Source organism: Carcharhinus amblyrhynchos, chromosome 18 (assembly GCF_965287045.1).
Source record: "Carcharhinus amblyrhynchos chromosome 18, sCarAmb.v2.hapA, whole genome shotgun sequence".
NCBI lineage: Eukaryota > Metazoa > Chordata > Chondrichthyes > Carcharhiniformes > Carcharhinidae > Carcharhinus > Carcharhinus amblyrhynchos.
Genome location: NC_137341.1, coordinates 11,862,104 through 11,888,244, shown reverse-complemented (window position 1 = coordinate 11,888,244; position 26,141 = coordinate 11,862,104). Strand labels below are relative to the sequence as shown.

Below are 26,141 nucleotides of genomic sequence, written 5' to 3'. Positions count from 1 at the left end.
CAGATGCTCCTTCCTAGGCTAGAAAAGTCAAGTACTAGGGACATAGGTTTAAAGCGTTTGGGGAAAAGTTTAGAGGAGATGTGTGAGGCACATTTTTTACACAGAAGATGGTGAATGTCTGAAACGCGCAGCCTGGGGAGGTGGTGGGAGCAGGTACAATAACGGCATTTAAGGGGCAACTAGACGAATGCATGATTGGGTGGGAATGGAAGGATACTGACACCAATAGTGTATACGGTTTTAGTTTAGGGCAGGCATCATGATCGGTGCAGGCATGGGAGGCCAAAGGGCCTGTTCCTGTGCTGTATTGTTCTTTGATCATTTTTGATTTTGTACTTGTGAAAGAATGGACATTGCAATGCCATTATATGATACCTTCCTGATACTAGTTACTGAAGATCATTGCAGGCGAGATGATTCCCCAAAGGCAATGAGGGAATACCAGAACAGTTACTCCCAAGTGCACTAGCTATGACAGAAAGTTTCTGTTGCAGAGTTATGGGAGTTGATCATTTGTTCGCCTCTTTGTGCAGGCAGTATTGCGCATATTTGCCACAATACTCCAATTTGATTAAACATTAAAATTATGGCAAGATGGAGTTTTGTCTATGTTGAATTTTTTTTAACTTGTATGTCTGTGCTATGTTAGGGTTAACTCCTGGAGTAGCTTGCCTGCAGCTGCTCCCAACTCCAAATGGACAACTTGTTTTGGTGCCCTGTCAGCATTCCGAAGGGACCATTCCCTGCATCTAAAGATTCACTCTTTTTTCTTCCCCAACTCCCCATTCCCTTTCCTCAGCATCTTCCATTGCAATCCTCCCTCCTCAGTGTCAATTTACTACTTTCAATTTGTATTGGCTGACAGTGTGGTCTCCTCTGCAATGGTGAGACTAAAAGCAAGCTGGGTGAGTGCTTTGTGTAACACAGTCACTCAGTCCGCAAGCAAGACCCCAACCGTCTGGTTGCCACTTAAATTCAGCATTTTGTTCTCAAGTTTACATGTCTGTCCTCGGCCTGCTAGTATGTTCCAGTGAAGCCCAAAGCAATTTGAAGGAACAGCACCTACTTTCCGATCAGGTACTTTACAGCCTTCTGGATTCAATATTGAGTTCAACACCTTGAGACCATGATCTCTCATCTTCCATTTTGAACTTTAGTTTCTTTCCCCTGTTGCACCCCCCACCCCAGCGCCCCGCCCCACCCCCAACCAAATGTCAGTCTGTACCTTGTTTTCAGATTTTATATTTTTGCTTTCAAAGATTACCTTTATTCTGCTATTAACAGCTACTGTCACAGTTTGTTTTCTGTACTCTTACAATTTCCAATCCCTTTGCTTCTTATTTCATGACAGTTTTGTCATTTAATCCCCCACCGTCTCACCTATCCCTGACCTTGCATCTGATCCTCCCCCTTTTTCAACAGCATAAATCCCATCACATTTTTAACTCTCTCCAGTTCTGAAGAAGAAGGGCCATGAAACATTAACTCTGTTTGTCTCTGCACAGATGCCTCTGGACATCTGAACATCTGGACATCGGGGGGGTGTAGCTCTGCTGATTAAGGATAGCATCAGGGTGGTAGCAAGGGATGATATTGGAGCCAAAGAGCAGAAAGTGGAATCGTTGTGGGTGGAGATTAGGAACAGCAAAGGGAGGAAGACGCTGGTGGGTGTCGTCTATAGGCCCCCGAATAATGATCTGGAGGTGGGGCGGGCTGTTAACGCGCAAATAAGTGCGGCGTGCAGGAATGGGACGGCTGTAATTATGGGGGATTTCAATCTGCATATTGATTGGTCGACCCATGTTGGACGCGGTGGGCTCGAGGAGGAGTTCTTGGAATGCTGCCGGGATAGTTTCCTTGAACAGTGTGTGTTGGAGCCGACGAGGGAGCGAGCTGTCTTGGATCTGGTGTTATGTAATGAGGCGGGTAGAATCAGGGACCTTGCAGTGAAGGATCCTCTTGGGGAGAGTGATCATTGTATGGTGGAGTTTCTGGTGCAGATGGAGGACGACAAAGTGGGTTCCCGGACACGCGTCCTTTGTTTGAACAGAGGGGAGTACGGTAGGATGAGAGAGGAATTGGCGAACGTGGACTGGGGGAGCGCGTTGGAAGGTAGGTCTGCTGAGGAGCAGTGGAGGATTTTTAAGGAGATCTTTCTTGGTGCTCAGCAGAAATTTATTCCGATGGTCAAAAAGGACCGTAGGAGGAGAGGTAATAAGCCGTGGATAACGAAGGAGGTGAAGGAAAGTGTTAAATTAAAAGCGGAGGCGTTTAGAGTAGCTAAGAGTAGTGGGCGAGAAAAGGATTGGGAGAGGTTTAAATGTCAACAAAGATTGACAAAGAAATTGATAAAGAAGGGTAGGATAAACTATGAAGCTGGGCTAGCGCTTAATATAAAAAAGGATAGCAAGAGTTTTTATAAGTATATAAAAAGGAAGAGGCTGGCTAGGGTGAACGTTGGACCCTTAGAGGATGAGAAAGGGGACTTAGTGGTAGCGGATGGGGAAATGGCTGAGGTCTTGAATAACTTTTTTGTTTCGGTATTCACGGAGGAGGACGTGAATAATTTGCCGGGTGTTAGAGATGGAAAGGTGGTAGGACTGGAGGGTCTCGATGACATTACTGTTACTAGAGAGGCGGTGCTCGACAGACTGGAGGGGCTGATTGTGGACAAGTCCCCAGGACCGGATGGAATGCATCCGAGGGTTCTGAAAGAAATGGCAGAGGTGATAGTGGATGCCTTGGTGGTTATTTTCCAGACGTCGCTGGATTCCGGGGAAGTGCCGGAAGATTGGAAAGCGGCTAATGTTACGCCGTTGTTTAAGAAGGGTGCCAGGCAAAAGGCGGGGAATTATAGGCCGGTTAGTTTAACGTCTGTTGTAGGTAAAATGTTAGAATCTGTCATCAAGGAGGAAATAGCGAGGCATCTTGAGGGGAATTGCTTGATAGAGCAGACGCAGCACGGTTTCGTTAAGGGGAAGTCGTGTCTGACAAATTTACTGGAGTTCTATGAGGATGTGTCTAGGGCGGTGGATAGAGGAGAGCTGGTGGATGTGGTCTTTCTTGATTTTCAGAAGGCGTTTGACAAGGTACCTCACAAGAGGTTATTGCAGAAGGTCAGGGGACATGGAGTTGGGGGTACAGTGTTAGCGTGGATAGAGGACTGGTTGTCAAATAGGAGGCAGAGAGTGGGGGTCAATGGGTGCTATTCGGATTGGCGGATGGTGACTAGTGGAGTGCCTCAGGGGTCGGTGCTGGGGCCTCAGCTATTTACCATTTATATAGATGATCTGGAGGAGGGAACCGAGTGTATGGTGTCGAAATTTGCTGATGACACCAAAATTGGTGGACAGGCAAATTGTGCGGAGGGTGGGGAGAGTCTACAGAAGGATCTAGATAGGCTGGGCGAATGGGCCAGGAAATGGCAAATGGAATTTAATGTTGGCAAGTGCGAGGTGGTACACTTTGGTAGGAATAATGGTAGGAAGGATTATTACTTACGTGGAGAAAAACTGCAGCAGGCGACGGTGCAGAGGGACCTCGGGGTCCTTGTGCATGAGTCGCAAAAACCCAGCTTGCAGGTGCAGCAGGTGGTCTGGAAGGCGAATGGGATGCTGGCCTTCATCGCGAGGGGGATTGAATATAAAAGTAGGGAGGTCTTGCTGCAGCTGTATAGGGCATTGGTGAGGCCGCAGCTGGAGTACTGTGTGCAGTTTTGGGCGCCGTACTTACGCAAGGATATTTTGGCCTTGGAGGGAGTGCAGAGGAGGTTTACTAGGCTGATGCCGGAGTTGAGGGGGTTGAGCTATGAGGAGATTGTCAGGTGATACAACAGGATATAGATAGGTTGGTGCAGTGGGCAGATAGGTGGCAGATGGCATTTAATCCTGACAAATGCGAGGTGATGCATTTTGGAAGGAATAATGCAGAGAGGAGTTATGTGATAAAAGGTAGGCCGATTAGGAGTATAGATGTACAGAGAGACCTGGGAGTGCAGGTCCACAAATCCATGAAGGTTGTGTCACAAGTGGAGAACGTTGTTAGGAAGGCTTATGGGATGTTAGCCTTTATAGGAAGGGGCTTAGAGTATAAAAGCTGCCGTCTAATGCTTCAGTTATACAGAACGTTGGTTAGACCGCATTTGGAGTACTGCGTCCAGTTCTGGTCACCTTATTACCGGAAGGACGTGGAGTCTCTGGAAAGGGTGCAGAGGAGGTTTACCAGGATGTTGCCTGGCATGGGGGGACTGGGTTACGAGGAGAGACTGAAGAGACTGGGGCTATTCTCCTTGGAAAGAAGGAGATTGAGAGGGGACATGATAGAGGTATATAAGATACTGAAGGGAATAGATAGAGTTAATAGTGAGAGACTGCTCCCTAGACTGGGTACGAACACAAGAGGTCATCAATTAAGGGTGAGGGGGGGGAGGTATAATTTGGAGGTAAGAGGAAGGTTCTTTACACAGAGAGTTGTGGGGGTCTGGAATGCGCTACCGAGTAGGGTGGCGGAGGCAGGCACGTTGGACTCGTTTAAGATGCAGTTAGATAGGCATATGAGTGAAACGGGAATGGAGGGATATGGTAGGGGCTATTAAATAGGGTAAACCTCGGGAGACACCGGAAGGGCAGGCTGTATAACTAATATGTTTTGTCTTTATTCCACAGGTGGAGGTCCACCTCGTGTCAAGCGAGGGGCATGCACACGGCAGGTTGTGCGTGGGCTGCTCTTGGAAGTCCAGGAGTGGCCTAGTACTTCATGTCGGTGTGTGTGCTTGATCCTGGACCGATAGACGGGCTCCACAACAGCTCAGTGACTAGCACTGCTAGCTGTGCAGATACATGGATTTGGGCCTGTGTCTGTGGGAGTTTGCGCATTCTCCCTGTGGTTGCGTGGGTTTCCTCCGGGCGCTCCGGTTTCCTCCCACACCCCAAAGATGTGCTCTTAGGCTAATTGGTTTCCACCAAATTGACACTATTTCTTCCCTGAATCTGACTGAGTAGGGTCCCATTCGTAGACATGCAGGGTAGAATAGGTGTAGGGCGATGCGGCGGCGCGGGCTCGTTGGGCCGAAGGGCCTGTTTCCCGTGCTGGGTTGTTCTTTGTTCTTTGTTCTTTGTTGAGAGGCTGAATAAACTAGGCTTGTACTCGTTAGAGTTTAGAAGAATGAGGGGAGATCTCATTGAGACGTATAAGATGATGAATGGGATGGATAGGATAGAGGTGGAGAGACTCTTCCTGCTCAGAAAGGACAGTAGGACTAGGGGGCACAGCCTCAGGATAAAGGGGGGGCGGTTTAGAACAGAGTTGAGGAAGAACTTCTTCACTCAAAGGGTGGTGAATCTCTGGAATTCTCTGCCCATTGAAGTGGTGGAGGCTACCTTGCTAAATATTTTTAAGAAGCGGGTTGATGGGTTTTTGATAAGAGAGAGGATTAAGGGTTATGGGGAGAGGGCGGGAATGTGGAACTGAACCACGACAGATCAGCCTTGATCTTATTGAATGGCGGGGCAGGCTCGGCGGGGCAGGCTCGAAGGGCCAGATGGCCTACTCCTGCTCCTATTTCTTATGTTGTTATGTTCTTATGACCTGTTTAAATTTTTCCAGCGTTTTGTTTTTATTCATGTTTCAAACCCTGTGTCTGAACCAATTTAATTCATCATCTGTAAAGAAAAAGAGACAGAGGTTGCATGCTCAAACCCCACTTCAGAGATTTGAATGCACAATCTAAATTGACACTTCAGTGAATTACTGAGTAGTGCTACACTGTCAGAGGTACCCTCTTTCAGATAAGGCACTGAACCAAGGCTCTATCTCCACTCTCACATAGTAAAGATTCCTTGGCACAAATTTGAAGAAGAGCAGGGGGACTTCTGATATCCTGCCCAATATTTACCCCTCAACCAAAACCATGTGATCTGACTACAAAATTGCTGCTGGGGGAGGCTAATTGGCTGCCACATTTTCTATAATGCAACAGTCCTTCAGTATGTACGACAATTCAGAAATAATTAGACTGATAGAATCCTGCAGAACAGAAGGAGACCACTTGGCCTATCATATCTATGCTGGCTCTCTGAAAGCACAATGCAATTAGTCCCAACTCCCTTTTCTTTCATCATAATTGTATAAATGTTTTGCTTTAAGTATTTATCCAGTTGTCTTTTGAACGTTACAATTGAATTTACTCCCACCACCCTTTCAGATATTACATTCCGATCATCACAGCTTGCTGTGTTTTTAAAATTCCTCCTGCCACTTCGGGTTCTTTTGTCAATCACCTTAAATCCATTTTCTCAGGATAATGATTCCTTCTGCAAATGGAAACATTAACTCGATTAATTCATTCCTGATTTTGCAGACCTCTGTCAAATCTCCTAAACCTTCTCTGCCCAAAGGACAGTGCGGTCTCTGCACATAACTGGAGCCCCTCCTCACCGATGCTCATCTAGTGAATCTCTTCTGCACCCATGCCAAGGGCTTGACATTGTCCCTAAAGTGTGGCACCAAGAATTGAACACAAATCTTGAGCTGAGGCTTAACCAATGTTTTATAATACTAATGGAAATGACGGAGGCTTTGAGCACGTATTTCATATCTATCATAATGATCAAAGACAAAACAATTGTTCCAAGAATAGTAGGAAATCAACAGGGAGAGAGGAACTTAACACATTCATATCATTAGAAAAAAGGTAATAGTAAAACTAATGGGACTAAAGGTGAACTCATCCCCTGGGCCTAATGGCCTGCACCCCAGAGTATCAAGGTGATAGTGGGTAGAATTTTCCAAATTTCCTCGATTCTGCAAAGGCCCCAAAGGATTTGAAAACTGCAAATTTAATGCTCTCGTTCAAGGAAGGAGCGAGACTGAAAACAAGAAACCATAGGCTAGTTTCTTCTATTTATTCGTTGGATGTGGGTGTCACATGGCTTGGTCAACATGTATTGCCCATCCCGAATTAGACTTGAGAAGTTGGTGAACAACCTCCTTGAACCACCACAGTTAGCCTGATATTTGTCATTGTGAAAGTGCTGGGATTCATTATTAAGGAGGTAGTCGCAGGACATGAAAAAAATCATAGTACAGAGAGTCAACATGATTTCATGACAGGAAAATTCATGCTTGACAAATGTATTGGGGTTCTTTGAGAATGTAACAAACAGGGTGGATAGAGAGGACCAGTAGATATCGTGTATTAGATTTCCAAAAAACATTTGATAAAGTGCCAGAGAAAATGTTCCTGCACAAGATCATTGTCAGAATGCTCACTAACGGCAAATAGAGTCAGATTAAATGGTTGGAAAAATGTAACTAGTGGGGTAGTACAGGAGATCAGTGCTAGGATTCCAAATATTTACTTCTGTTAAGGATGTGGATGAAGGGGTCAACTGTGTTGTAGCAAATATAGGCAGGGATGCAAGTTGTAAAGGGGACACATTCAGTTAAGTCGGTGACAAAGGATTGAGAAAAATTGAAGTTGCCCACTTTGGTAAGAGTATTAAAGCAGTGTATAATTTAAGTGGAGAGAGACTACAGAATTGTGTGGTAAGAGGGATCTGGATGTTAGTGTGCAGCGAGTAATTCGGAATGTTGGCCTTTATTGCAAAGTGAATGAAGCCTCACATTAAAGACACACAAGGAATTTTTTCAGAGGGCTGTTTAATCTCTCCTCGAGAACTCTGGCAGCTGGGTCATTTAATATATTCGAGGATGAGTTAATGTGTAAGGGAGTCGAGGATAATGGAGGGCAGGCAGGAAAGTGGAGTTAAAACCACAATCAGATTAGCAATTATCTTATTGAATGGCCTCCTTCTGTTCCTATTTCTTGTGTTCTTAGAATTCCTCTCCTTGTTCTTCCACCAAAATGGATTACTTAACATGTGTGTGCACTAATCAGCACCTGCCATGTGCTTGGCCATTTCATTCATCTATCTTCTGTCCTCCTGATATGTTGCTATTCTCCTCATTAGTGCTGCACTTCCAAGTTTTATCGTTTTGTCTTGACATTATGTGCTGTATTCCCAAGTTCCAGCTTTCTGTTCATATCGAAAAGAACAATGGTTCTTATGCTGACCCCTGGAAAGCACCACTTTCCAGTCTGAAAAGCAATAATTTTGTATCCATCCTGCCACTGCCCCTTTTAATCCATAGGCTTTAACATTGCTAACCAGTCTAAAAATGGTAACGTTTTATTTTAGCATCACAAATAGGCTTACATTAACACTGCAGTGAGGTTATTGAAACTTTATTGAATATTACTTGTACATCAACCACTCTGCTTTCATCAACCCCCTCCATCACTTCACCAAAGAGCTTGATTGAGTTTATCAGTCATGACTTTGTCTTTAAAAATCCATGCTAATTTTCATTTATTAGCCCTACTTTCCAAAGGATAATTAATTTTCTTCCTTAAAATTATCTGAAAGTTACCCTGACCTACTCAATAGGCTGACTGACTTGTAGTTGACAAGGTTATTCCTTTCCCCATTTGTAGACCACCTTTGTGATTTCTGTATCTGAATATGAATCTTACACTTCATAAAGTTCCTCTTACTGTCTTATTTTAACCTCTACCTTTAGTAATCCAGGGAACTGTCGCTTTGAGTGCCCCTTTCCTCTGTATGGCAATATATCTACTTTGTACTCAAAACTTTGAAGGCCTCACTGTTCAGTTAGTGCTGTGCCTTCAATTTATGATTTCAATCCACCTGGCCAGATGTCTTTTTCACTCATTGAAGGTCGTCATCCTCTCGTTCAGTTTTCTGGCACTTAATTATAACTTGTTCTTTACATAACTATTCTAAACCTGGTGATATGATCACTGAAATATTGTCCACTTCTGTTCTCAGAACAAAACCCAACACTGCTTTGTTCCTCACAGGGCTAGAAATGCATTGCCCGGTTACACTGTTAATACCCTAACCTATGTTAAGAGAACTCTCCATTCTCACCTCTCTGAACAAAACATCTTTGTCATTTGCCTGCAAATGGGTTCCAGTTGCTTACTGTTATTGGATAGTCTATAGTGTATAACCAGTAGCAGAATACTGTTTCTAATATATAATTCTAATCAAATTGCCTTTGGTTCCCCAACTGCATCATTCCTTTTCAATTTTATAACTGGCTGTTTGATTAATATTGCACCCAACTTTCTTTATCCACTTCCATACCTTTCTTGGATATCTTGTAGCTCTGAAAGTTAAATTCCCAATACTGCTGTTATTTGTGTCAGATATCCGTTGTTGCCACTAAATCAATTCCCTGTGGCCACTTCTGCCTTCAACTCAACTTTATTTACCATGGTTCGTGTATTTACATATAAGCAATCCAAGCCCATCTTAACCTGCCTTGCATTTTCGCACATCAGATCCCTCCCATTCAGAATTGTTCTTTTCTCCAGTATTATTTGCCTCTTGCACACCTCGGTGTACTTTTTTTCTCTTCTGTCGTGTTTCGCCCTGGTGTCCATCCCTTTGCTGAATTGCTTAAGCCTTCCTCCCCCAGAGTGCTGATCAACCTCCCAGTAAGGACATCAGCCCCAGCTCTGTGGAGGCCTGTTCATCTTGAACAGATTCCATTCTTAAAGTCACAAAGCCGATGAACAGTGGACCGGACACATCCAAATCCATCTCCTTGCTTGCTCCAAAAATCAAAATCAAATTGAATCCAATCCCACAAGAGAAACATACAAGATGCAACCTGACAAAGAAAGGGATTGCACCCCATCTTGGGCTTGATCTGACGCTTGATCTTAGCCAAAATTTTTCCTAACCCTCAGTTGTTTCCAGTGTTGAAGGAATCTGAAGGCTGTCTTTCTGCAGCATTTCTCCAGCTTATGAACTTATTCTACTAATCATACATTCACCTGCGTGGCACTGCGAATAACTCAAAGATTATGATGTTTGAGGCTCTGTTTTTAAACTTCCTTCCTAGCTCCTGAAACTAGCTGCAGTGCCTCTTGCCAGCTTATGACATTTCTGCAGGCTCTCAGTCACCATAAAGCATGTTGGGATGTCCTGGGGCATGAAAGGTGTATAGAAATACAAGCTCGCTCTTTGTTGAATATGATGACTGGATCACTGTACTACTTATCTAGATGATGGACATAACCAGATGCACTTTATATTGCAGGACATACTGAATTGGAGATAATGTCTAGCATGTAACTCTGAGTTTGTTGTTTGTGAATGCCCATTTTCTAATGCAGTAACAACTTTTCCGTTTTGATTTACTTACTTTAGAGCAAGCTCCTAAAAGAATTGGGCCTCCGCCAGAGGATCCTCCTCCCAAGAATGCAAGAATTGAAGATAGAGGTCAAGCAGTACACCCTGGAGTGAATTTCAATCGCAATGATCTTCCTCGACCAGCACCCATGATTCCTGAATTTCCCCCAATCCCACCTGTACCCCCTCATCTGCAGGTCCCCTTTCCCCCTCCTCCGTACTTTCACTTCAACTTTGATGCTTTACAGCACATTAATTTTGAACACGAGTATCCCATGCACTTTGGTCCACAGCCCTACCACCGCCGTCATCGCCATCAACATCATTATCATCACCGCCACCATCACCACCATCCTCACCATCCTCCTGAGCCTCCGCACCATCATCATCCACCGCACCATCACCATGACGGTCCCCGTGAACGCCCAAATGTGCCGCCAGTTTACCAGCCACCACAGGACCGTATGTTGTTCAACTTTGTACCGAGGCCAGAGCAGCATAACCTTCGATGACCAGCATTGCCCTTGTAGACTTTATTTTGAGCCAAAGAGACCTTTGGTGTTTGTTGTTCTGTGAATGTTTAAATGAAAGGCCACAGATAGATTTACTGTAAATACCGATCAAATAAACCATACTTTTTTCCACATGCAAAAGGCAAAGATTTTGTTGTTTTCTTCAGGAGAAAGAAGTTTCACTTGGATAAGTATTAACGAAGAATGAAATGTTTTCTTTCCGAACAGATGCTCCTCAATTTGATTCCAAGGCCTGCGGTTTACTTCCAATTGTCCAGTTTATTGGTCACGTGCTACTCACTGAAGCTATTCATAATGAGAGCTTAGCACCTGGCACTTGGCAAAGCCCAATTCCTCAACTGAGACTGGTGACATGGCTATTTGTAACTGCTGTCTATAACAGCTCAAGCAGGGCTGTTAGTGAAAGCTGAAAGGGGCACAGATCACGTAAGCACCTGGTGTCACACATACCACATGCCCAAAATCAGCCATTCAAAGAGAACGAGGGCATAGTGGCAATGTTGCTGCACTAACACTCCAAAAGCATGGACTTACTCACTAAAGGAATGAGTTTAAATCCCACCATGGAGTATGTGTTCTATTAATTAAAACCTCGAGAATGGAAAGCTGATCGCAATAATGGTGACCATGAAACTGTCAGATTGTCAAAAAAAAAAATCCATTTGGGTTACTTGTACCATTTGGAAGAAATCTGCTGTCCTTATCCAGTCTAACCTGTGTGTGACTCCAGAGCCACAACATTGTGGTTGATCCTTTACAGCCCTCTGAAATGACCCACTGATCCAGCAAGTCTTCTCGAAGACTGGCCTTGGCAGTGAAGCTCATATCCCATGAATGAATTTTAAAAAAAGCTCCCTGCAGTCATGCGCCTAAAGCACTGCTTCCATATATTCTATCAATGGATGTATGCACAAAATTGAATGGCATCACTTCCCTTGATGGCTCAACTTCTAACATCCATGCAAACCAGGAAGATAAAAACATCGCTATTTATTAAAAATTATCCATATTGCATACAATATTATCTTGTAAAAATATTACAATTTGAAATCTGTGAATCAGCAAGATTCCTGCTGATTGACTTCATGGCTTGCGGGTGTCACTGACAACGTCAGCATTTGTTGCCATCCCTAATTGGCTTTGGTAACCAACTTGTAATCTTCAGTATTCTGGAATAGGAATTTGGTGGCTTCACTCTGGCATTCTCAGCAAAATACATTGAATAGGCTTCCTAAAAAACTTGAAGTGATATTCCAGTGAGTAAACAAAGGCCCCCATGTCTCTGCTGAATTACTTAATCCTGACAGTGGTAACAGTAAGAGTACGATCTGCATCAATGCCTCTAGGTTAATGTAGAGAATATTATTGAAAATTTGCACTCTGGATCCTATGGCCTCTGCTTGTGGCCTACCTATTTGACCCAGCTTTTGGTCAACTTCCTTCTTATGTGCCCTGCTGTCTTTGATAATTTTCTGTGAAGCATCTTTGTTAATTATGTAAATGCTGCCAAAGAAAATGCTTAGTGTGTGTATGTATGGAAGTTGGGTAAGATTGAGATTAGCTGTGATTTGTCCCATGCCATTATAGCTGCAATGTCTGCTGGCACTCCTTGTTGAGGTCAAGTACCAGGAGATTTGTGCCAGCTATAAAGCCAAATGGTGCCCTGAACTCAGTGCCTCATGCTGAATGGCACTGATTCAAATGGAATATTTAAAATGTGCCAACAGTAAAAACTGGCGTACTATTTTCTTGGCACTTTCCTGGAGTGCTACCGTTAGCCTGACTACATGTCCAATTTCCATGGTGATGGGCTTTGGAAACGTTAGTAACAGGAAAAAGGCCATTACTAAGGCAATTTTTGGGATGGAATTTTGATCGGCAAAATATGAGAATGATGTGGAGCTGCCGGCGTTGCACTGGGGTGGGCACAGTAAGAAGTCTGACAACACCAAGTTAAAGCCCAACAGATTTATTTGGAATCGCTAGCTTTCAGAGTGCTGCTCCTTCTTCAGGTGAGTGACACACTTTAACCTGGTGTTGTGAGACTTCTTAAATATGAGAAAGTAGCAATCTTGATATAATTGGAGACCAAGAGAAACATTTGGATTTTGAAAAGACCAGGCTTTGGTCTGACATACAAGAAACCCCTATGACAGTGCTTGTTTCAGTTTTATTCGATGCCAGTTTTCTTTTGTCAGCCTTGACAAAATTGGCTTGTTGACTGTAAGCCACATCCAGCTGAGCTGAATCTAATTTGTAACCTTCATTCACGTATCCTTTCCTCTTTCTGATAGTTCAATGGATTACACAGGGAGTGCTGCACTGTTAGAGATGGCATCTTTTAGATGAAACATTGAATCTGTTTGCCATTTGGAACTGAAAGATCCCATGGTATTGTTTCAAAGAAAAATGGAAGTTGCCCCAGTTTCCTCAAAAAAAATCATGAAGGGAATTCTCGTCTCCCGTGACATTAACTACAATTCAGGGCTCCCATCCATTGATCTGAGTCACACTTGCAGCTAAATTTTTTCCAGTCTTTCCTCAGTGTTTCCTTTATTTTTCTCTGCTTCCATTAGGACCAGGTTTCATGCAGCAGTGATATGATTGAATGGTTCAGAAGCCAAGATAAAGTGCAAGAGTAAGTGGTTTCTTCCTTTCATTGTATTAGATTATGCCTCATATCTCCGTTTTTATGTCCAATCAATGGTTCAACCACAGACTGAAAATTAGTCTGCTTCTGCAAACAGTCTTTCTTATGGGTGGCACAGTGGTTAGCACTGATGCCTCATGGTGCCAGGGAACCTGGTTCGATTCCAGCCTTAGGTCACTCTTGTGTGGAGTTTGCATGTTCTCCCCATGTCTGCGTGGGTTTCCTCTGGGCGCTCCGGTTTCCTCCCACAGTCTGAAAGATGTGCTGGTTAGGTGCGTTAGCCATGTTAAATTCTCCCTCAATGTACCCCAATAGGCACCGAGGTGTGGCAACTAGGGGATTTTCACTAACTTCATCGCAGTGTTCATGTACACCTACTTGTGACACGAATAAATAAACCTTTTTTTAAAAAAACTTAAACTTAAAAGTTCTTTTACATTGTTGCTTCTGGAGACCAGGTTACATGAGTATCAGTGTTGATTCTAGCAGTAGTATTCTTTAACACTGGTTTCCTTAGTCCAGTTCTATCATAGAACCAGCAGATTGTGGATCTCTGAATCTGCCATTGGACTATAAGGTTGTCTATTGAATAACAACAATAATTCGCATTTGTGCTGTTAACACAGTAAAATCATCTCAAGATGCTTCACAAATGAATAAGTTGCGTCAGATGGAAAAATATTAGGAATGAGGCAAAAAGCTCTTTAGTTCCAGGGTTTAAGTTGTCAGCAGCTGAAGGCACAACTGCCAGTGGTGGAAGCATGTATCTCAGCTGCACAAGAGGCCAGAATACAGGAGCACGGAGATTTCAGAGGGTAGTAAGAGATGGGACAAGGCCGTGCCGTGGAGCGATTTGAGAAATTTAAAACTGGCATTGCCAGCCCAGCAGCCAAGGCAGGTCAGCAGGCATGGTGAGATAGGCAATTGGCATTTGGTGCAGGTTAAATTTTTTTTTTAAATTTCTTTCATGGGATGTGTGTCACTGGCTGGGCCTGTATTTTACTGCTCATCCCTAATTGCCCTTGAGATAGCATTTAAGAGTCAAACACATTGCTGTGGAGTCATATGTCGTAAACACAGTAAAAAGTCTGACAACACCAGGTTTAAGCCCAACCGATTTATTTGATAGTACACTCACTAGCTTTCGAGGTTACCCCCTTCGTCAGGTGAATACCTGACACATGTCATATGTCATAATAGTCATATGTCGGCCAGACCAAAGAAGGATGGCAGATTTTCTTCTCTAAAGGACATTAGTGAACCAGATGTGTTTTTACAATAGTCGACAGTGATTTTATAGTCAACCAGATTTTTATTAAACTTAACATTGCACCACCTGCCGTGGTGGGATTTGAACCCAGGTCCCCTGAGCATTATCCTGGATCATTGAGTTATTAGATGAGTAATAATACCATTGCGCCACTGCACTATAGGTTTCCATGAGCTCTCATCCCATTGCAGTAAGTACAGAAAACTGTCCTATATGTACTGAGTCTTGTCTGTCATATCACAATCCAGCATCTAATACTGACTACAAAAGGGAGTGATTAAGGCATAGAGATTGCAGTTTCTAAGACATGGCAATAAAACCGACACCATTTGGCAGCTTTATGTTCAGAGGATATAAACATTGATGATACAGGGTTTGGTATGAATCCAATCTGTTTATTCTGTGTCTTAATCCTAAATCAAGACAACCTTTTTACGCTGTGTTGCAGACTGGGTGCATTCTTGCTTTTTAGACTAAAATTAAATGCAAACATTCCAAAATGGTGCATTTAAACTAAAAATAAGATGCAGACGAAATTTTTAAAATTGCAAATGATTTCTGAAAAGAAGATTGTTTCGGACAGGGTCAGGAGAGAACTGGAACTCTTGAATTTTTTGCTCTCTGTAAATGAGCGTGCTTGTGGAGAGGAAGATGTGTGGTTCTGAGCCCCTAGAGTATGTGTGGTCAATTTAAATAACAGCAGCAAACATTTGAGAGCTTAAATAAAAAGGATTATTTATTCACTCCGAAGGTCTAGTGTTATGTCAAAAACACACGATACATTTCAAGAGAATAGCGCACTGCAAGTTGTAAACAACTTGTTAACATGTTTGTCAGGAAAAAAAAGTCACTACAGGCCTGGCAAAAGTGGCATTTCCACTCTGAAAGGGTAATTTAAATAACTATATTCATATCTCGGATTATTGTAAGATTCCCTGCTGTCCAGCAGGTAGAAATGTTGCCACTTTTTCTTGTTTATAGGTGGACTTGGAATAGGAATCAGGCTGGGAAACGTTTTAGATGTATTGCTCTCTAGGTTTAAAGAGGTGAGGTTCTAATGTTTTTTCTGCCACTGATGTCTCATAGCTGGTAATCAGTGGAGTCTCACTGCATTTCTTTCTGGGATGTAAGAGAAATGCAATTTGTTATCTGAAGACAGTTTAATTCACATGATCAACTTCTGTTGCCCATTCAAAATGGTCTGTAAGTCCGAAATAATAGACTACACAATGGGGCAATAGATGGGGTTCTTCACACTTACTCAGGATGAATTCGTTTTGGCCCAGCTCTGATTCTCAAGGCTCCAACTCCGTGACATGGGGAAGGATAGAGGGAGAGGGACAGACCATAGAAAGGTCTGTTGACCTCGGGCGGGATTTTCCACTTTTGGCCTGAACGTGACCACAAACTCCTACCCATGGAGTCTGGACTTGTGTTTTTGGTAAATCCACAAGTGATGGCAAGTGTGTAAATGCCACAGATAGTATTTATCTTGTTGTCAAAGAGAAGAACTCGACCCATAGACATTCAAATAGGAGCTTTCTGAAAACTTGAGATTGCCTGTGTAGAAATTGCAGAAGTCACCTGACATTTGAACATAAGAACATAAGAAATAGGAGCAGGAGTAGGCCATCTAGCCCTTCGAGCCTGCCCCGCCATTCAATAAGATCATGGCTGATCTGTCGTGGCTCAGTTCCACTTTCCCGCCCTCTCCCCATAACCCTTAATCCCCTCTCTTATCAAGAACCCATCAACCCGCTTCTTAAAAATATTTAGCGAGGCAGCCTCCACCACTTCAACGGGCAGAGAATTCCAGAGATTCACCACCCTTTGAGTGAAGAAGTTCCTCCTCAACTCCGTTCTAAACTACCTCCCCTTTATCTTGAGGCTGTGCCCCCTAGTCCTACTGTCTTTTTTGAGCGGGAAGAGTCTCTCCACCTCTATCCTATCCATCCCATTCATCATCTTATATGTCTCAATGAGATCTCCCCTCATTCTTCTAAACTCTAACGAGTACAAGCCTAGTTTATTCAGCCTCTCCTCATACCTCATTTGGTAGCCCTCTTACCCATCTTGTTAATGTCCACTTTGTTAAATAAAAGTTCAAGAAAAGTAAATACTGAGTGCAGCCCACAGTTAAGATTATGAATATGACATACCTTCACTGAGCTTGGCAAGCTGAAATGGTCGTTGTATACAGGGGTCATAGCATCAGCAACAGGAAAATAGATTTACATTTTGGATTCATTTACTTGTTGAAACTGTTGAGCAAAGAACATGAGTTACTCCAAACAAAGGAGAGTCGTTTAAGAAGTCGATCTGCAAAGGGTGACACAGTGGTCAGCACTGCTGCCTCAAAATGCCAGGGGCATGCGTTCAATTCCCAGCTTGGGTCATGGTGTGGAGTCTGTACATTCTCCCCATGTCTGTGTGGGTTTCCCCCAGGTGCTCTAGTTTCGTCCCACAGTCCAAAGATACGCGGGTTAGGTGGATTAGCCAGACTAAATTGCCCCTTAACTTCAGGAGGGCTAGCTAGGGTAAATACATGGGGTTATGGGGATAGGGCCTGGATGCGATTTTGGTCAGTACAGATTCAATGGCCGAATGGCCTCCTTCCCCACTGTGGGACTCTATGATTCCATGAAATTGCTTAATAAGCAAAAAAAAACTTGTGTATACCACCTTTTGTGACCTTGGGATTCCAAAGTGCTCTGCAGCCATTTCAATCATGAGATGTTAAGAACAAGAAAATAGCTAAGGTGCTGAAACAGTATAGGAGAAGATCAGACAAGGAGAGAATGGAATATGATGCTCTAAATTAATCAATTTAAAGTTGTTTTAATTATCTATTTTGATTGTTATTTAATTTTCAGAACTGTCTATAGCATTGGGAATTAAATCTAGATTTATAGAGGCCCTGTAAATGAAAATTAAATACTAATTTCATTAGAGCTGTGCTCTGCTCTGTAAATTGTCACTGGAGAGTGGATTATTATTAAGACCTGGTTTCCCTGTCGAGCACGGTGCTTGCAATCGGAAGTTCCTTCACCATTAAAGAGATGTGTTTTGTTGATAATTAATGATGAGACACTACTCTAAATAGTCCTTGTGTTCACCCTGAAGCCAAGCAGAAAAGAGAAATTATAAGATGTTTCACTGTGACTGCCACTGTTTCTTCAATTATCTTCTGTACTTCATTATCCCCCTCCCACCCATTTCAGAGCAATATCTATGTGCTATTTTAAGATATCCTCTTCTGTCACCTGTTATTCTGTAGAAAATATCCATGCCTCCTGACACATATTAACTCCCAGTCTGATGACACCTCTTTTTCATATCCCTCACAGCCTCACCTCTCTTTAATCTCCACCAAACCAATAACATTGAGATCTTTAGTCTTTTGATTTGATTTGATTTGATTTATTATTCATAGAAATCCTACTGTGCAGAAAGAGGCCATTTGGCCCATCAAGTCTGCACCACCACAATCCCACCCAGGCTCTACCCCCACATTCCTACGCATTTCCCCATTATTCCCTCTAACCTACCCATCTCAGGACACTAAGGGGCAATTTTTATCATGGCCAATCACCGTAACCTGCACATCTTTGGACTGTGGGAGGAAACTGGAGCACCTGGAGAAAACTCACGCAGACACAAGTAGAATGTGCAAACTCTACACAGTTGTCACATGTACTTGTATACAATGAAAAGTATTATTGCGCGCTATACAGACAAAGCATACCATTCATAGGGAAGGAAAGGAGAGAGCGCAGAATGTAGCGTTACAGTCAGAGCTAGGGTGTAGTAGAGAAAGATCAACTTAGTGCGAGGTAGGTCCATTCTAAAGCCTGAAGGCAGCAGGGAAGAAGCTGTTTTGAGTCAGTTGGTACGTGATCTCAGACGTTTGTATCTTTTTCCTGACGGAAGGAGGTGGAAGAGAGAATGTCCTGGGCGCATGGGGTCCTTAATTATGTTGGCTGCTTTTCTGAGGCAGCAGGAAGTGTGGACAGAGTTAATAGATGGGAGACTGGTTTGCATGATGGATTGGGTTTCATTCATGATCCTTTGTAGTTTCTTGCTGTCTTGGGCAGAGAAGGAGCCATACCAAGCTATGATACAACCAGAAAGAATGCTTTCTATGGTGTACCTATAAAAATTAGAGTCGTAGCGGATGTGCCAAATTTCCTTAGCCTCCTGAAACAGTACAGGTGTTGGTGGGCTTTCTTAACTATGATATCGGCATGGTCTCCAAGTCTAATGTCTTGTACACCTCGAGTTTCCTTTGCCTCACCATCAGTGGATCATGCATCTCTGCAGCCTTGGCCCTATGCTCTGGAGCTCTCTCCTTTAATCTCTCACACGCTTTTTTCTGAATACCTGCCCTAAAATCTCTTTGTGGCTAATCATTTATTTGAGAAGTGCTTTGCGGAGGAGGCGGGTTTGACACATTAAAGGTTCTTCTGCAGATTGCTGCTATTGTTGTTGTCATGTCTGTTTGCTCTCAGTTAGTCAGCAGTGTCAGCTTGTTAAAATATGTAAACAGAGAGGGTGGAATCTTCTGAAAAAAAAGGCACAAAGTTTCAGGACCTGACTGAAAACTGGTGTCCCAGAGAAAAATGCCGCCTTTTTCTCCAGATCCTCTGACACTTGGTCAGAAAACAGGTGGACATGATTCACACTGATGTTGAGAAGTGGGGCCTCAGCTCACCAGCAAAGACCAGCTGCACTGGGATTGGGGTATCCTTTAAAAATGGCACCAATCAGAGCAGAAAGTTAACTCCAACCGCTTCCCCCCCCTCGCCCCACATTCACCCACCGAGGAGGTCTCAGCGGTTCCCCTTCCCACCACCTTCCACCCGCAATCAAAGCCGCCATTTCTTTCATCCAAGCCCCACCCACCCCCGGCAATGAGTCAGCGCACCCCCATTCCACCCCCCCAACATCCCCTCCCCTTCTCCCCCCCCCCCAACATCACCTTCTCTTCCCCCTCCCCCAACATCACCTTCTCTTCCCCCCCCCCAACATCACCTTCTCTTCCCCCCCCCCCAACATCACCTTCTCTTCCCCCCCCCCAACATCCCCTTCTCTTCCCCCCCCCCAACATCACCTTCTCTTCCCCCCCCCCAACATCCCCTTCTCTTCCCCCCCCCCCAACATCCCCTTCTCTTCCCCCCCCCCCAACATCCCCTTCTCTTCCCCCCCCCCAACATCCCCTTCTCTTCCCCCCCCCCAACATCACCTTCTCTTCCCCCCCCCAACATCCCCTTCTCTTCCCCCCCCCAACATCCCCTTCTCTTCCCCCCCCCCAACATCACCTTCTCTTCCCCCCCCCCAACATCCCCTTCTCTTCCCCCCCCCCCAACATCACCTTCTCTTCCCCCCCCCCAACATCACCTTCTCTTCCCCCCCCAACATCCCCTTCTCTTCCCCCCCCCAACATCACCTTCTCTTCCCCCCCCCCCAACATCACCTTCTCTTCCCCCCCCCCAACATCCCCTTCTCTTCCCCCCCCCCCAACATCCCCTTCTCTTCCCCCCCCCAACATCCCCTTCTCTTCCCCCCCCCAACATCCCCTCCCCTTCTCCCCCCCCCCCAACATCCCCTTCTCTTCCCCCCCCCAACATCCCCTCCCCTTCTCCCCCCCCCCCAACATCCCCTTCTCTTCCCCCCCCCCCAACATCCCCTTCTCTTCCCCCCCCCAACATCCCCTTCTCTTCCCCCCCCCCCCAACATCCCCTTCTCTTCCCCCCCCCCCCAACATCCCCTTCTCTTCCCCCCCCCAACATCCCCTCCCCTTCTCCCCCCCCAACATCCCCTTCTCTTCCCCCTCCCCCAACATCACCTTCTCTTCCCCCCCCCCAACATCACCTTCTCTTCCCCCCCCCCAACATCACCTTCTCTTCCCCCCCCCAACATCCCCTTCTCTTCCCCCCCCCCAACATCCCCTTCTCTTCCCCCCCCCCAACATCCCCTTCTCTTCCCCCCCCCCAACATCCCCTTCTCTTCCCCCCCCAACATCCCCTTCTCTTCCCCCCCCCCAACATCACCTTCTCTTCCCCCCCCCAACATCCCCTTCTCTTCCCCCCCCCCCAACATCCCCTTCTCTTCCCCCCCCCCAACATCCCCTTCTCTTCCCCCCCCCAACATCACCTTCTCTTCCCCCCCCAACATCCCCTTCTCCCCCCCCCAACATCCCCTTCTCCCCCCCCCCAACATCCCCTTCTCCCCCCCCCCAACATCCCCTTCTCTTCCCCCCCCCCAACATCCCCTTCTCTTCCCCCCCCCCCCAACATCCCCTTCTCCCCCCCCCAACATCCCCTTCTCCCCCCCCCCAACATCCCCTTCTCCCCCCCCCCCAACATCCCCTTCTCCCCCCCCAACATCCCCTCCCCCCCCCCCCCAACATCCCCTCCCCACCGCCCCCCCCAACATCCCCTTCCCCAAATCAGATCAGAGCTAGTAACTCTCACCTCCCCCACTCCCAAAACAGCATCGGACACACTCCCCCATCACAGCACCCACCCCCACCCACTCGACCCCACCAAACAATCATTGCCAACAATTCCCCAAACATCGCCAACATCAGACCCTCTTCCCCACCCCCGTCCCAAACAGCTTCTGTGAGAGAGCAAAGGGAATCCCTTCTGTCAAATGGGATGTCACTTTTTAAGGGGGCAAGGATATTCATGGGACCAGACCATTTCAAAGGTTTCACAGTATACAGATGGGAATAAAGATACTAACCAGCAAGGTGCCTGGACCTGCACCAAACCCTGCCTGCTGGGGTGGGGAGGAGGGTGGTGGGTGGAGGAGGTGTTCAGATACATTTCTGAAGGACCTGAATTGGGTTCCAGACCAATGATGACATAGCAATGAACATTGAGGGGATTCATTAAATTCCTGCCCACTCTGCATGGAACCCTGATTGGGGTTGGCACAGTGGCCTGGGACACTCGCGAAGGGTTTGACACTCAGTGGGAATCCCATTGTGACCCTTCCACTGGATCCAGTGGGCCAGCAGCAATCCACCTATCAATTAGTGTGAGTGGAGAATTACCTCCACAGTTTGTGTGGCATTTCTAATGCCCAGTGGAGGTGTGAAGCACTCTGCATGGCACTGTGGCATGATGCAGGATGGCTCAGGGTTCAAGAGAACAGGTTCAAAGGGTCTTGGATATGGCACTGGTAGAGGAGGTTCAGAGGTCACAGGATGTCCTGCACCTGCAATGGCGGGAGGACAGGACAACTCCCCTCCCTCCTCACACAGCTGCCCCTCCCTCTTGCAGTATAGAATCCCTACAGTGCAGAAGGAGGTCTTTTGGCCCCTTGAGCTTGCACCGACAACAATCCCATCCGGGCTCTATCACCATAACCCCACTTATTTGCCCTAGCTAGTCCCCCTGACACTAAAGGACAATTTAGCATAGCCAATCCACCTCCCTGCACATCTTTGGATTGTGGGAGGAAACCAGAGCATGTGGAAGAAACCCACACAGACACAGGGAGAATGTGCAAACTCCATACAGTCAGTTACCCAAGGCCAGAATTGAACCTGGGTCCCTGGTGCTGCTGGCGCCGTGAGGCAGCAGTGCTAACCAGTGCCACAGTTAGTTCTGAACTGTTTGTCTTTGTGTCCTCTTCCCACTCCATCCAGACCGAAGGGGCAGACTCTGAGCAAGAAGCTATTGTCAGAATAAATGTTGGCTGAATGTTGGGGATGTTTTGATAAATTGCCACAAAAAAAATCTCCCGATGTGTTTGAGAGTTCATGTCACAGCTCCGGAAACCATGACCATGAAGTATTCCTTTAAGTAATGAGTATCCCTTTAAATAGTCACTATTCCGTTTGGTGGAAAGCAACATCAATGTTCTGTTTACTCTCAAACAATTCATTGTTGTTAGGAGAGGGCCTTCGTTGAAGGCCATCCAGTCTCTTGAATGGGCACCGCCAGATATTTAAAGTGAATCTGTTGTTTAACTAACCACAGGGCAGCTATTCCTCATGACCACCTCAACTCTTCCAAGCAGATATCTTGGACTAAACACAAACTAAACTAATATTTCAGTTAAAGAAAAGCAAAATATTGCGGATGCTGGAAATCTGAAATAAAAACAGAAAATGCTGGATAAACTTAGCAAGTCTGGCAGCATCTGAGGAGAGAGAAACAGAGTTAACTTTTTAGGTCTAAATGACCTTTTGACAGAACCACAGCTCTAGATTTCCGTCAAAGGATCAGTTAGATCCAAAACATTTTTTTTGTTATATCCAATCAAAAAGCAAATTGGTTCAATCAAAGTCCCTACAAGGGATACAGTACAGATCCAAGCTGACAAGACAGGACCCATTTCCTGTCTTGGAACAGATCAATAAGATCCAAGCTGATTGGAGCAGACATTACACCCCCTCCCAGGGTTGATCCAAGCTTCATCTCGGCCAAAAGGCCTAGATGGCATTTTAACAAATTGCTTCAAATAAAGCCTCAGTGTAACCTCATTGACTTCTATCAAGTGGAGGACCAGATACTACACTTGATATTAGCCAAGAAGCAATTCCAAAACATTAATTTTGCCTATCTCCTTCAATGCTGCCGGACCTGCTGAGTTTATCCAGGTTCTATTTCAGTTAAAGAGCCCATTTCAGACACTTCAACTCATTAAAACATCAACTCTCGATTGTTTCTGTTTTCCTGCCATTAGGTGTGACTTCCTCCTAATCAATTGCCAAAGTGTCTCCTTGATAAATAAATAATAGCTGACAAGTTAAGCAATTGAAGACCATCTAACAGCTAACAAGATATTATTTCCATCCTAATTGGCTCCGCTCTGTCTGCTGAACATCTAGTGCTGTTATCGAGTAACAGAATCAGTGGTAGTGCTTGTTTGTCCTTCCAAAAACTGATTAAGCTTACAAAAAATGCAGCTACTGTACATGGGATGATGAATTCAGTGCCAACAGATCTTAGATCTCCAAATAGAGCTACCGGGATAGTTTTGGAATTTTCCCTTGGCCTCGGGTGGGATTTTATGATCCTCGTGCGAGCGAGGTTGTAAAATACCAGCTGTTTTGTCTCAACTATGATCTGTTGATAGTGTCTTTCCTCCGAGTTGCAATGTTGAAGTTCAAATCCTACGTAAGAGAGCGCAAAAATTTAGACTGATATTTCGGGCTGGTATTGAGGGAGGGCTGACTGTCAGAGGGGAAATCTTTAAAACTAGACATTAAATCCTCTCAGGGAGGGATGAGGTTAAAAGATGTCATCACACTATTTGGAATCAGAGCAGTTGTGTTCTCTCTGGTGTCCTGGCCAACATTTATCCTTCAACCAACATCATTAAAACAGGTCAGTTGGCCATTATCTGTTTTTGGGAACTTACATTAGAATAGTAATGACTCTGGAAGCATTTCATTGATTGTAAAGTGCATGGCATGACTTAAGAGCTTCAAAGGTGCTATATAAATGCAATTTCTTTCTTAGTGGCTGGGTACTGAGCCCATCAGGGTGGTCAACTCTTCAGAGTACTTGTGGAGCCTCCAGAAATGAACATTCCTGGACACTTTCTTATCTGCAGCAGCACTGGAACAACACACCATCCTCACAAACTTTGTAGTGTTTGCAATGTTCTAAACAGTGCAGAATTCAAGAGGTTTTCACCAGGAAAACACAGGATGAAAACCTGGACCTCTGTGTTAGCCAACTCTTTCTCATCTCAGAAATATTTGAACAAACCAAAGTAGTCCCAAGCATTCTCAAGCGAATAAGTCATGTCTTCTTTAGGAGTGCATAACCACAGAGGCCCAATCCCGGATTTCCAGATTTTGGGACATCTCAAAAATTGGACCAAGTCCAAGTCCAAACACAGACAGTCCAAGGCTGCCGTAATTCCAGCTACCGATGTGGGGGGCTTGGTGTAAACTGCAACTGGTAAATCACCTTTGCACACTTTGAAGTCAGTAAGAAAGGTAAGCAAAAACAGTGCAGCTGGGAGCCTCTGTTAATCTGACATTAAAAAAAGATTCTACTCTTAAATTTCAAACTCTTTGGGGCATTGCCTGGGCACTGCTCTTCTGTGCCAGTTTGCAGATGCATCGGCAATATTTTACACCTGTTGCAAACTCAAAATAGTGTGAGATAGCCTCACGGTGGAGCTTCACGTAACTTGTCTTTAAAACTATCGATAATTAGATTGGGACCTGACCCTCCAGGAATATTGAGGCTCAGTTTTGTCTGTTCCAACATTCGGCTGAGGGGTGTTAAAGATTTCATTATCCAAACTATCGAGTATGTGCTGTCGAATATGGAGGCAACACCGCCAAAAGCTGATCAATAAGCCCTACTGTTGTTTGTAGGATCTTGCTGTGTACAAAATCACCACCAAATTTCTTCAGATGACTGCAGTCACTGGGTTTTGAAACAACTGATTGGAAGTAATCAGAGAGAAAATGACAAGGCATAATCAGTTCAAGGTCCCTTCCACTTACAAAATGTCCATCATAGATTTCCAAATGTCAGCGTGCTAATAAGAAAAAAGAAAATAAAAGATAATGAAGTGCTTAGCCTCTGCGTTATGTAGAGAATCAGCAGAATCTGGGATAGGGCCCATATGTTTCTGAATGATGCACTCCGACAGAAAGAAGACACAACTTCTTCACCTGGGGATGTCTGGGGTGATACACCTTGTGCCCAGATCCTGCCCAAGCAGTAAAGTAATGTGGGGTCAGTGAGGCTGTCAAGTCCGAAAAGAGGAAGGTCAAAGATCAGAGGATCCATTGCAAAGCTCAAGTTTCAGCAGTTTGGAGGCAATCTGCTGCAAAATTTGTGAAGAATCCTCATGTAACTTAAAGTCCTATAAAAATGTCAAAACTCCAGGGAGTGTGGGAGGACAAGGGAATCCTTGGAAAGCAACAAAATTTTCAAATATATCACACGTGTACACTTGGTCATAATGTGTGTTTTTTTTATCTAGACTGCCGACTGGCTGGTTGTATCTCTAGAGGTTTGATCATCGTGTAACCATTGATCATGTGACATTTGATCACATGATATTAGATTATATGACTTTTTCCCCACTTTCGCTCAAACATTATTGTATTTACTTTAGTGTAGTATGTCACTACACTAAAGTAACCTACAAACTGGCACAGAGGAGCAGTGCCCAGGCAATGCCCCAAAGAGTTTGAAATTTAAGTATAGAGTCTTTTTATAATATCAGGACAACAACAACAACTCACATTTATAGAGCACCTTTAATGTGGCAAAATGTGCTTGACAGGAATGTTATTAAACTAAATTGACCCTTAGCCACATAAGGTTCGTCCCTCCAAGCTACACACTGTGCTGACTTGGAAGTATGTCGCCTTTCCTTCACTATGACTGAGTCAAAATCCTGGAATTCCCAATGGCATTGGATATTAGGGTTGCCAATGATATATGAATGTATTCCTGCTGGTCTCATCACGAGTT

At 44.7% G+C, this 26,141-nt stretch overlaps 1 protein-coding gene across 1 annotated transcript in view; it reads left to right on the top strand.

The window, feature by feature from the left end:
• Positions 1–10,866, top strand: part of rnf216 (ring finger protein 216) — a 201,859-nt gene extending 190,993 nt beyond the window's left edge. The window contains exon 17 of the mRNA XM_080206384.1: positions 10,242–10,866. Coding sequence (XP_080062510.1) covers positions 10,242–10,735 — 494 coding nt within the window. The 3' untranslated portion in view covers positions 10,736–10,866. The remainder of the gene's footprint in view (positions 1–10,241) is intronic.
• The last annotated feature ends 15,275 nt before the right edge of the window (positions 10,867–26,141 follow it).